At 31.1% G+C, this 13,196-nt stretch overlaps 1 protein-coding gene across 1 annotated transcript; it reads left to right on the top strand.

The window, feature by feature from the left end:
- The first annotated feature begins 3,027 nt into the window (after nucleotides 1-3,027).
- LOC102605932 (D-cysteine desulfhydrase 2, mitochondrial) lies at nucleotides 3,028-10,179 on the top strand. Its single transcript, XM_006362685.1, has 7 exons — nucleotides 3,028-3,232; nucleotides 6,101-6,427; nucleotides 7,218-7,260; nucleotides 7,387-7,719; nucleotides 8,115-8,244; nucleotides 8,335-8,511; nucleotides 9,766-10,179. Exons 1-7 carry the CDS (start codon nucleotides 3,131-3,133, stop codon nucleotides 9,980-9,982), a joined length of 1,329 nt encoding a protein of 442 aa, XP_006362747.1. The 5' UTR covers nucleotides 3,028-3,130; the 3' UTR covers nucleotides 9,983-10,179.
- Nucleotides 10,180-13,196: the final 3,017 nt, after the last annotated feature.

The raw sequence follows: 13,196 nt of genomic DNA, 5'->3' as shown, positions 1-13,196 counted from the left end.
ATGCTCTTATGGGCGTTAGTTGGCTTGCTGAACTTATCCAACTCATTTTTCATTACTTTAAATGTCACATGGAATTGTCATGTCATTTTGACTTTACCACATGACATTTATATGAAAATGGAAAGGAATCAATTATGCCCCTAAAAAATTCGAACTCATAAACACCTAATCCGACCCATAAATCAACCCCCCTTTTAAATAAACTACCCGACCCGTTTTCAACAATTTTATTTAAAATTTTTATTTTTTTCGGTAAATTCCGAAAATGAGTAATTGATTAATAAAAAATAAAAAATTAACGCCAAAAATTCACAAAAAAATTTGTAACCTTAAATTCAACAATTTCAACAAAAAAAAAATTGTTGGTAAATCTCAAAAATGAGTAATTGATTAATAAAAAATATGACAAATATGAAAAAAAATTATATAAAATTAACGCCAAAATCACAAATAAATTAACCTTAAATTCAAAATTTAAAAAAAATAAATTAATTTTTATTTTTTTCGGTAAATCCCGAAAATGAGTAGTTTATTAATGAAAAATAGGAAAAAGATGAAAAAATATATAAAATTTACACCAAAAATTCACAAATAAATAGAGTAACCTTAAATTCAACTAATTTTTATTTTTTTAGGTAAATCCCAAAAATGAGTAATTGATTAATAAAAAATATGACAAATATGAAAAAAAATTATATAAAATTAACGCCAAAATCACAAATAAATTAACCTTAAATTCAAATTTAAAAAAATAAATTAATTTTTATTTTTTTCGGTAAATCCCGAAAATGAGTAGTTTATTAATGAAAAATAGGAAAAAGATGAAAAAATATATAAAATTTACACCAAAAATTCACAAATAAATAGAGTAACCTTAAATTCAACTAATTTTTATTTTTTTAGGTAAATCCCAAAAATGAGTAATTGATTAATAAAAATAAAAAATTAAACGCCAAAAATTCACAAAAAAATTTGTAACCTTAAATTCAACAATTTCAACAAAAAAAAAATTGTTGGTAAATCTCAAAAAATGAGTAATTGATTAATAAAAAATATGACAAATATGAAAAAAAATTATATAAAATTAACGCCAAAATCACAAATAAATTAACCTTAAATTCAAATTTAAAAAAATAAATTAATTTTTATTTTTTTCGGTAAATCCCGAAAATGAGTAGTTTATTAATGAAAAATAGGAAAAAGATGAAAAAATATATAAAATTTACACCAAAAATTCACAAATAAATAGAGTAACCTTAAATTCAACTAATTTTTATTTTTTTAGGTAAATCCCAAAAATGAGTAATTGATTAATAAAAAATATTAAATTAAATTTTTGAATTTTATATATTTTTTATTAATCAATTACTCATTTTCGAGATTTACCGAAAAAAATAAAATTGTTGAATTTAATGTTACTCTATTCATTTGTGAATTTTTGGCGTAAATTTTATATTTGTTTTCATATTTTTCCTATCTTTTATTAATAAATTACTCATTTTCGGGATTTACCAAAGAAAAAAAAATTAAAAATTATTGAAATTGTTGAATTTAAGGTTACAATATTTATTTGTGAATTTTTGGTGTTAATTTTATATTTTTTCATATTTTCCTATTTTTTATTAATCAATTACTCATTTTCGGGATTTACCAAAGAAAAAAAAATTAAAAATTATTGAAATTGTTGAATTTAAGGTTACAATATTTATTTGTGAATTTTTGGTGTTAATTTTATATTTTTTTCATATTTTCCTATTTTTTATTAATCAATTACTCCTTTTCGGGATTTACCGAAAAAAATAAAAATTTAAACAAAATTGTTGAAAATGGGTTGGCTAGTTTATTTTAAAGGGGGGTTGATTTATGGGTCGGATTAAGTGTTTATGGGTTCGAATTTTTTAGGGGCATAATTGATCTCTTTCAATTTTCATATAAATGTCATGTGGTAAAGTCAAAATGACATGGTAATTTCCATGTGGCATTTAAAGAAATGGAAAATGAGTTGGATATGTCCAGCAGGCCAACTAACGCCCATAAGGGCATATATAGACGAAAAGTTGGACGGCGAGGGCACGAGTGAGCTAAACTTTAAACGAAGGGTATATCTAGACCTTTTCGAATAGTTTAGGATCATAAGGACTACTTTAATGAGCAATTTGACCATAAGAATTATTTATTTTCTAACAAAAAACTTTTTTTTATTAAAATCAAAATTTATTGCAAGGTCACATTTAATCATAAAAAAATTAAAAGTATATTTAAAAATAGAGAAAATTTTAGAAATAACAAAAATAATAGACATAATAAGACTCTATAACTATAATTTCGGTAATTGTGCTTCATAATTCTAGTTACGTTTGCTATGGAGATTGGAGGCTGCAGTTTGTATATTTCGCTTGTCCATTTGTATATTTTGCTTGCAAATATACAAACAGAGTAAATATATACAAATGGAGGCTGTGGTTTGTATATTTCGCTTGCCCGTTTATATGTTTCACTTGCATGTTTGTATATTTCATTTGCGAATATACAAACATAGTAAGTATATACAAATTTTATATTTATACATATAGGAATTTTTTAGAATTTCGTTTGTATATTCTACCAATATACAAACAGGGTAATTTATTATGATTTTTTCATAAATCGTATATAAATAGCTAGGGTAAGCATATACAATTCTGAATTTATACAATCATGAACCGAATTTTATAAATTCTGGATTTATACAATCACAGACTGAATTATATAAATTCTTAATTTATACAGTTAGGAAACTAAATAGCAAAAATTGAAAAAACTATAACCGCAAATTGCAATTTCTTATACTGTATCTATAGTACATAATATAGGCTAAAAATTTGTTATTCCGCATAATTTTCCCAAAATCAAACAACCAAATTATAACCGAATGCAATTTCAACTTCAAATATTTTTTTAAAAAGAAATTCAAAATAAATAAAATAAAATAATATTTAATTTCTATGACTAATTTTTTTTTCCTAGTAAATCATCAACTAACCCAAATATACCTCTTGGCGGCTGAAGTAACATCTCTTGCAAAATCACTTCACTTGTTGATACAGAAATTGCAGCAGAGAGAGATGATTCTTGAAAATTGAACAGAAAAATGTTGAAATGCACAAAGTTTCAATGGCAGCAGCCAAAAAATGGGATGATTTTATCTTCTGCATTCAACCTTCATTGTGGTTCATCTCCTAATGGTCTCAAGGTTTGCCCTTTTTTATCTTTTCCTCTTTACCCCATTCTTGATGTAAAGATTCAAACTTTTACTTGTGTTTGTTGAAATTAGAGTATAATTGTGTTAAGAACTGTAAAAACTTTGATTAATAGATATATTTCAATGGTGTTTGTAGTTCGGGGCATAACTCAAGCCCAAAAGCTAGCTTACACGGTGAGGATTGTCCAAATTCATGTAAGAAGACCAATTAACCATATTCCCTGCCCCTCTCCGCGCTCACCCAAACATGAGTAATTGAAGCGTGGACAATATAATATGGGGGGGTCCAACATTGGTGAACAAAGAATTGAGATGGGTCTGACTCCTATACCATGTTAAAAAAATTGGACCTTGAATCTAACTTAACTCCAAAAACTAGTTTATTGGGGGAGGATTATCCAAGCCCATATAGCGAGACCAATTACCTATGCTATATCGGATGTGGGACTCTTAACACTCTCCTGCACACCTATAGCTCATTAACTGGAGTGTGGACAATGGGGGCCCAACTAAGTTACCAAGTTCAAAAAAATTGTTATATGGAGGCCCAACATCGATGAACAAAGAACTAGGATGAGTCTGACTCCAATATCATGTTAAAGAATGGATTTTGGGCTTAACTCAACTCCAAAAGCTAGTTTATAGGATTATCCAAGTCCATATAACGAGATCAATTACCTGTCCCATATCGGATGTGGGACTCTTAACACTCCTCTGCACACCCAGAGTTCATTAACTAGAGTGTGGACAGTATAATATGGGGGTCAACATCGGTGAACAAAGAATTGGGATAGGCCTGACTCTGATACTATGTTAAAGAATGGATCTTGGGCCTAACTCAATCCCAAAATCTAGTTCGTAGGTTGAGGATTGTCCCACTCTTAACAATCCTGACATATTTTGGATGATGTAGCATAAGTTATTTAGCTATTTCCTACTATCCATTGAGAGCATTTTTGAGAAAAGACTCTTTTTAGTGTTTTTCTAAATTGTTAGGTTCTTTTCTCAGTATAACCGATTTAATTTCGAATAATTCACCGATTATTTTTGTGGACACTTGGTTAAGTGGTTTAAAATTTTGGTATAACGTTTAAATAATTGATGTGTTACTATGAGTATGAGAATTCAGAGTTACGGAATCTTGAATAAGCCATGTATGTGAGTTTGGCAAAGCATTGCCAGTTCCAAACATCAAATAAAGGAGGAAGTTCAGTGGTTTAATGGACTGCTTAAAACCAGTCTAATTATGGCTAATCTTATGATAAATAAACCTAAGTAGTGCAGAATGAATACAAATGGTTCATATAGTCAAATCCCTACTAATTTGTCTAGATCTATTTACGCTAGTCGCAACTGGCACCTAATGAGTGACTTCTTATCCTTAGGTGAACCACTTCATTGTTTCAAAACCAATTCGAGAATAATGTTTAACTTTAAAGTAAAGCATTTGCGAACATAAGTGAAGCCTCGAAATCCAAAAAGCAATGGAATTTGAAAAGAAATTGTACTAGTGTGAAAGATAACCTGAAACCCCGATAGTATAGTCAAGGAGCTACTATAGAATTTGAATACAAGATCAAGGGAAACAACGTGAAACCGAAATGAAGACAGAAAGCGGCATAGCTGCCACCACGAACAATTTGTGGTTGGCTCATCTCAGCAGAACTAGGTATGCCGCCTTGAACTAAAACCAGATAAGTCCCACGGTGCCACTAGTTGAGGAATTTGCTCGGCGTAGTAAGTGAATTTGGTGGAGCACAAAATCCAGTAAGATCATTGACCCCCTCCTCCATCTCACCCCTCGAAGCAAGTATTTAAAATAAATGCATGAAAGCAAAAGCAGAGTATGTGTAAATACTATAAATAACCATAGCAGGTGAAACAATTCAATGATTATCAACCGCGGCAACAAATCACATAAGCAGACTAGGTCCTCATTTGTGCACTCACTAGACCAACACATAGGCCCTACACAGATAAAACTACTAGGCCAAAGCCATATATCTTTCGTAGATAGGACTGCTGTCCTCATCAATATCATGACTATACCAAATCTGTTGGCCCTCACCAATAAGATGGCTACACTAACAATGTGATATAAGATTCAGATAATCTCAATTAAAACAATTATAACGTTTAGTACAGACAATTATCATACTTGATGGACTTTTGACTGAACAAATTAATAGCACGTACTACACTGCTATATATCTTTAGCATGCTTCAATCAATGAAATACTACTATGTCATGCTTAATGTATAGTAAAACAGGTTTTGATTAAGCTTTTACCATTCATCAAGCTATAACTGTAAGAAGGTATAACATATAAGAATAGCTCAAAGTAGCATATATGTCCTATTATGCGCTCGCACACAACATACTAGGTAGTTTCAAAGCAAGTATGCACATTACAAATTATGCTTTTGGAAAAGCAAGCAATTTGTAGGTTAAAGTCTATCTGGCCCCACAACTTTGGTTCACTGGAAAAGGAAGTACATCATGCAATGTATAGTAAGCGCATGTCACGAGTCTGAATCTTGTTGTGAACCAAGTCTGGTATTTAAGTGGGGAAGGGGATAAGGGGGCACATTATCCAGCAAGTTTCGAAGTTCAAAACAACGGATTTGTCGGTTGGTTATTAAAAAATAAATAAAAGTAGAACTGTCTATCATGTAGAACTATAGCTTTAGTGGATACTTTGAATATATTACTTCATGATATTCTAATAATTTTGGTGAAATTTGCTTACATTTTGCTTTAACAACTGGAGAATTGATGTATTTCAAATCTTCAATGAGGAATGAAAGTTCAAGGTTTAGTAATTCTTGAATAATATTAGTTCCTCGATTGTGTTTCAGGAAACATTGAAATCCAATTTGCCTAAGGAGGAGTATGTGTCCAGATTTCTCAAGAGAAAATGGGCACTGAGAAGCCCAGATACCAAAATTAACCAAATAACGATATCAAAAGATGATCTTCAACAGGGAGGTGAATATCTTGGGAATCTTTCCTTTCTGAATAATCCACAACTGTCTATGGGTGATCACATGACGAGAAACAACCGACAGCAACCTTCGTTTTATGTTGTAAGAGATGATTTGTTGCATCCTTTGGTGAATGGTAATAAGGCGAGGAAATTGGATGCACTACTCCCTCTCTTGGAAGATAGTTCTGTGACAGATGTTGTAAGACCATTTGATGCCTCTAGCTTTTAGAATAGTTTTTATCTTCTTGTATATCCATTGCGTAATATTGACATTTCACAACTCATAAACATGGTATCGAAGTTCATTAAAAAAACTTGGTGGTTCGTGTATTTGTATTTCTCCCTGCATGTTAAAAGCATACTGAATTTGGGTTATGTGTTGTCTAAAGTTAAAGGGGTACTAAAAGTTAAGTTTGTTCATTAAATTTAAAAATACCAATTTAACTTGCCTGTTCATCATTGTAACTTTAAAAGTTGAGCAAGGGGAACCAAAAGACTTGACAAAGCAACGATCAAACTCGAGCTCAAGTTTTTAGATTAATGTTAATATAGTTTCCTGGAGTTTTTATCAGCAGATTATTACTCAGATGGATATATAACTTTGTCTACATCAACTCTTTAGCTGCTGATAGTTGCTCTAAAATTTCAGTAGCTAATGTTATTCAAAGTGGGGATTTTATCATCCATTTAAGTTGGTATTTTTGAGAAAGTTTGTGCAATGTACAACAAGTAACTAAAGTAAGTGAAGTCTTATAACGTATTTCCTTTACACCTGCTTACATTTTCTCTTGTTTATGTTCTACATGCTCTTGCTTGCTTTGCCCTTTTAAAGCCAAGCACATGTATGCAGAACGAAAGACTAGTTAATCAGAAAGATTTTGTCTTCTGACACTCCATGACCTAATAGCACCCTCTATATTTAGTCTCTTCGAGATTGAGGAATGTGGAAAATAAATTCTCATTTAATCGTGATCCTTTTAAAATTCTAGGTCACATGTGGAGGGTGCCAAAGTGCGCATGCTGCAGCTGTTGGTACGTCATGCCACAGGTTAACTGCCAAATTTATTAATTGCATTCTTCTTTTTCAAATTTCACTTGTGTCATTGCCGGATAGAGATATATACTTCATTTTAACCTTTTTGTTTACTTGTAATGCAGCTGTGTCATGTGCTGAAAGGGGATTGAAGTCACATTTACTTCTCCGAGGAGAACAGCCAGCAACTCTGACGGGTTACAATCTAATTTCAACATTATATGGAAATGTTAGTTATGTTCCGAGATCTCTATATGCTAGGAGGGAGGAAATGCTCTCAAAGCATGCACATCTTGTCGCAGGAAATGATGGCTTAGTTTTCTCACTTGCTGATTTAGAGGCTTCTTTATTCTCTCATGGATGCGGTGAACACTCCTCACACGTGGATTCTCTTACAAAAAGGAGTAAGAAGGTAGCTATTATAAATGAAGGGGCTGGAGATACTGCTGCATTGCTAGGTAATTACTTTGTCTGTTGTGGTGACAGTTAATAAGACATCTTGTTACATGTGGTCCAACATATGAGACAACATATACATTAAATAACGTTCTATACATGTGCCTTGCGGAAAAGAAGTAATCACTAATGAAATCTTTCAGAGAATGCTTCAGCTATGTGTCTTTTTTCATGTCATCAAAGGGTCACTCTCTTAATGATAAGCCTCAAAATATTGCTAAATGTCGGATTTTGTCCAATATTTTTCATCAGTCTGTTCCCAAGGAACAAGGACTACCTTATCCATTACGTATTATCTAACTTAGTACTTTCCGTGCTGATTGCTTGTGAAGATTCAGCTACTTGTGTGTTTCCTTTATAACTTAAGTTATATATGTCAAACTTATGCTTCATGCAGGTGTTGTGCGCCTGGTTGAGTACTTGTCTCAGGACCATCTATTTGGGAAAGATCAGCAGTTAAAAATTGTTATAGATGCTGGAACAGGAACAACCGCTGTTGGTTTTGGAATCGGAGCAGTGTGCTTAGGGTGAGATTCTTCTATTTCTTCCTCGATGCATCACATTATCTCCATCTTTATAATAGCCAATGTCTATCTAACCGACAAACTCATTATTAGGCTCCCATGGGAGGTCACTGCTGTTATGCTAGCTGACACTATTGATGGATACCAGAAAAAGGAGGAAAGTTTAATTTCTGAATTCTGTAGATGCTTTACTCTTCATCTTGGCGAGCAAATGCTAACCGGATTGGAACCTGGACTTGTGCACTGGGTCAAACGCAGCTCTCCGAGAAAGTAATTAATACTTCTGTTAGTCTTCTTCTTTTTTTTTGATATAAGTATATGCTTTTTATTTTTTCCCTGTCATCTTGATTTTGAGGCAGTAATAGTTGGTGTTTCTCACCCTGAGAAAGTTCCCACGTATTTGGTGTCTGGGCATGCATTGTGCAACTGGATATTTTCTTTTTAAGCTAACCTCTCCATGTTGACAAGCGACTACGCACCCGTTGACAATCAATAATATTTCAATATTTGCAAATATTGGCTTGCTCATCAGTATTTGCAAATAATGAACATCAGTATTTGAAAGATATAATACATAAATGTGCCCTTTAACTTGGACTCATTTCATACTTATGCCCTTCAACTTTGAGTGTGCGTATAAAGTTGAACAAGTAGACACATGAGTCTTATGTGACATAATACACATAGGATGCAAATTGCTATGTAGGGTGCCACGTAAAACGTGTGTGTTTATTTGTTCAACTTTTTTTAAGTTTAAGTGTCTATTTGTGTATACCCAAAGTTGGAGGACATAAATGCGAAATGAGGTCAAGTTCAAGGGTATATTTATGTATTATGCCTATTTAAAATGCTGGTAAAATATTTGAAAAAACTTGTTTGACGAGTGTTTTAAGTGATATAATGATTTTCACCTACAAATCTTTTAACTTTTTTTTTACAAGTCAGATTTTCATCCAATTACTCTTTCTCGACTTCAACTTCAAATACTCTTTTTTTATTCAAAGCATAATACATAAATCGGCACTCAAACTTGGCTTTAGCTGGCAAGTAAGCACTCCAACTTTGAGAGTGCACATCTAGACAACTCAACTTGATCTCAACTGGCAACTAAACATTCCTACTTGTCCCCACTGTGTCTTGTAGACACCCAACTATGACGTGACCCATAAATATTGGAGGTGTGTAGATGATCATTTTGTAAGTTGGAATGTTCAACTAACACTATGGAGAGACAAGTTGAGGTGTCTAGATGTGCATACTCAAAGTTGGAGTGTTTACTTGCCAACTGAGGTCAAGTTTAAGTGTTTGTTTATATACAACAACATACTCAGTAGAATCCCACAAGTGGGGTCTGGGGAGGGTAGATAGAGTGTACGCAGACGTTACCACTACCTCGTGCCTTTTTTCAGCTTCAACTAAATATTATCCAAATGCCTACTATATCTGCATGTAATCATTCTAGAATTGCAGAAAATGGAACTGAATATCTAAGGGAGTTTCTTTCTTCTCCTTGTTGTCTTACAGATTTGGCAATATACTGAAGGGGGAAGTCGAAATATGTCGAAAGATTGCTCAAGAGACCGGTATTCTTCTCGATCCGGTTTACACTTTGGCTGCTTGGGAACTGGCAACTCAACTTGGTCAGGAGGAATCTGCAGAAGTGGTAATGCTTCACACAGGAGGTACACTCGGTATGTTTGGTCTAGCTCAGCGTTACAAATCTTACTTCGAAATATGTTAAAAGATGAATATTGCAGCTAATGCTAGTAACTTTTATGTTATGATATTATCGTAAGGAATGAGACTTGAATCCCACATCGGTTAAATGAGGAGCTGATGTGGGGATTATATAGCCTTGGTCTCTCCTTCCTCGATTATTCGTCATCAAACGGTTGTAAACTAGTCTTGAATGAATCAGATCTCTAGATTTGAAGCCTATTAAGAGAAATTAAGTGCTTCTGGAGAGTCGCTTTACGCAGGGGCGTAGCTACATGGTATTGAGGTTGTCCAATTGGACACCCTTCGTCGGAAAATAACACCGTATATACAAGTAAAATGATAATGAATTGATTAAATAACATATTTTGGACATCCTTAACATAATAGGGTATTGTAGCCCAATGATTTCAGGTGCCTTGAAAGTGTTGTGGCTTAAAGTGCCCGTGTGTTGAATCTCACTAGCAGTAACTTTTAAACCTTTTTTCACACTATAAAAACAAACAAAAAAATGTACTTGTGCAATTCTTGGACACCCTTCGTAAAATTTCTGGTCCGCCACTGCGCGAAAGTTGAAAAGGTTAGCTTTTCCTCAAAAGTATTTTATTTTTTTTTGAAAAATACTTTTGAGAAAAATACAATTAGCAATGATTTTGAAAATCTTGATCATATACTAATTGCTGTTAAAATATTTTTCAAATTTGTCAATTAAACATAAATTGTTTCTCATCAAAGTTACTTTTTTAGAAAAAAAAAACTCTATAAATAAGTTGATTTTAAAAAACTGACCAAACAAATTATAAACTAGTGAACTATCTTTATTGCAATTTTGGACCGTTTGATCATAAGAATTATTTACTTTTTGCTGATTTTTTATTTGAAAATTGGGTTTTGCAATGAAAATTTTAGATAAAACACTAAGGGGTCGTTTGGTACAAAGATGAATAATGCAGGGATTAATAGTCCAGGAATTAGTAATGTAGGGTTTATTTTTACCAAGTGTTTGGTTCATTGTTTCTCACCTCATTTTATGTTTGTATTGAAACTTTATTAAAAAAAAATTCCAATTATACCCTCGAATTATTATGTAATTGAGTTAAGGTAAATAATTGCCAAACAATATTATTTTTTTATGGCCTTCTAACTAGCTATGAGAAGAACAATTTTGTTGTCATGTTTGCCTCTTTTTCACTTAAATTATTTGAGGATAAATAATTTTCATCTTAGTATTGATTACTTACAAAATGTCAATTTTCAATTAAAAAGTAAATAAGCTATCAACTTTTAAAATTGAAAAGACGGCAAACAATAGTAAAATTGAATAAATCATCTACATTTACACATATAAATTGCAAGTTGTAGTTTTAATATGTATGTATTTTTAAAAATTTTCAAAATACAAATAATTAAGAAAACCACACAAATTATATATATATACACACACACATACAAATTATACAGTCAATTAAGATCACAAACGTAATGTGGTGATATATTTGCCCTTTTAATTAGTTAATGTCAAACAACTCACATTTCAAATATTGTATTAATTTGTATTGGATTTATTTAGTAACAAACAACTTTATCTAAATAATTTGTAAACTAATTTATTTAAATAAATTTACTAGTACAAATATAAATCATAAAATCAAGAAAATAAATAAAATGATTTGAGGGATATTTTTGTCTTTACATGACTTATCCCATGGTATTATATCCTATGTATTACTAATCCCTCCAAAATGGAAGGTATTAGTAATACATCATATAATACCATGTAGGAGGTTATACATAGGCCCAAATTCCTACCAAACGTAGTACTAAATAATATCATACATAATACATGGACTATTTATTTTAATGTTGCCTACATGATACTTTGTTTGCACTTTTTCCACTTTTACTAAATTTTCTTTTTTCAATTTTTGTCCCTTTTTCCCTATAAAAACAGCCTCATTTAAGTTATATTTCATCTTTTTTTTAAAAGTACTCAAATAACTATTTTATTATTTGTAAAAACTATCACCAAATACAACTCCAACTTCAAAATTTTCAAATAAAGTGAAAAAAAATATTTATAATAGTATGTATAGGTCGTATATAAGGCTTAATCTATCACACTATGTGACTATATATCTATTTTGAGATAGGAAAAGGCTCAAATATGACATCGAACTTTGAGAAAAGCCTTATTTATGCCATGTGTTAAAAATTTGGCTCATTTATGTCATTTTCGTTTGTGAAAAGATTCATTCATGCAATTATTTATCAACTAAACTACATAGATGAGCCAATTTTTTAACGGATGACATAATGTTTCTCAAAGTTCGATGGCATATTTGAGCTTTTTCCCTTTAAAAAAATGATTTAATTAACGGCGTGACCAAATCATAATTGACCACGTGTAAAAAATAGTTTTGCAAAATCAAAAATATTTTTCGTTTACAAATAATGGCATAGATAAGCCAACCTTTTAACAAATGACATAGATAAGCCTTTTCTCAAACTTCGATGACATATTTGAGTTTTTTTTTTCCTTTTGAGATATACCTCTTTTAAAACAGATTTGATTATATATTTCGGATAAACTAGTCAAGGGAATGATTTTGCTAGTTTTAAGAAATTGAGTTGAAATTGGCTGAGGAGTGTCAAATTCTAAATAGTCTTTTCAAAAAATATTCCAAATACAAATCTAATTTTATGATTTTTATTTTTATACGTTACTATTTGAAACTGTCGAGTTGGCAGCTATTTTTTTTTTTTGACTTATATGGTCACGATAGACACTTAATTTTCAAAATTCAAACAAAAGAATCCAAATATTCATTTTGTTTTTTTTTAATTGTCATAATTTCTTTTTTAGAGTCAAACGATAAGAACTTTAACTAACATTTTATGATATATTTTTTATCACATTGATATACAAAAAATTACAATTTATAGTACTTTTCGTATAATTTTTAAATTAAAATATCGAATTAATATAATCTAATTTAACTTTTAAAATTAATCAAATTAACTTTCGAAAAACACAATATAGTATACTTTTTATAGTGTTCAACTTAATTACGTTTACATTTGGACTACTTTGAGATAAGAGTTGTATTTATTAAGACTTATCCTTTACCAATAACCAATATAATTTAGAATATTTGACACTGTATATTTATATTCATGGTAATCTTTTGATTAAAATCAAATAATACAAAAGTGATATTTAAATTTAAGCAAAAGACATA

Source organism: Solanum tuberosum, unplaced genomic scaffold (genome assembly GCF_000226075.1).
Source record: "Solanum tuberosum cultivar DM 1-3 516 R44 unplaced genomic scaffold, SolTub_3.0 scf00412, whole genome shotgun sequence".
NCBI lineage: Eukaryota > Viridiplantae > Streptophyta > Magnoliopsida > Solanales > Solanaceae > Solanum > Solanum tuberosum.
The sequence above is the reverse complement of the archived record's forward strand: the minus strand, read 5'-3'. Positions and strand labels throughout refer to the sequence as shown.

What these genes read in the sequence shown, in the direction of transcription:
- LOC102605932 (XM_006362685.1), top strand. Translation starts at nt 3,131, where the DNA reads ATGTTGAAATGCACAAAGTTTCAATGGCAGCAGCCAAAAAATGGGATG. An exon ending in TGCGCATGCTGCAGCTGTTG is followed by an intron (nt 7,261 to 7,386) that starts GTACGTCATGCC and finishes CTTGTAATGCAG; the next exon opens with CTGTGTCATGTGCTGAAAGG. An exon ending in ATCGGAGCAGTGTGCTTAGG is followed by an intron (nt 8,245 to 8,334) that starts GTGAGATTCTTC and finishes ACTCATTATTAG; the next exon opens with GCTCCCATGGGAGGTCACTG.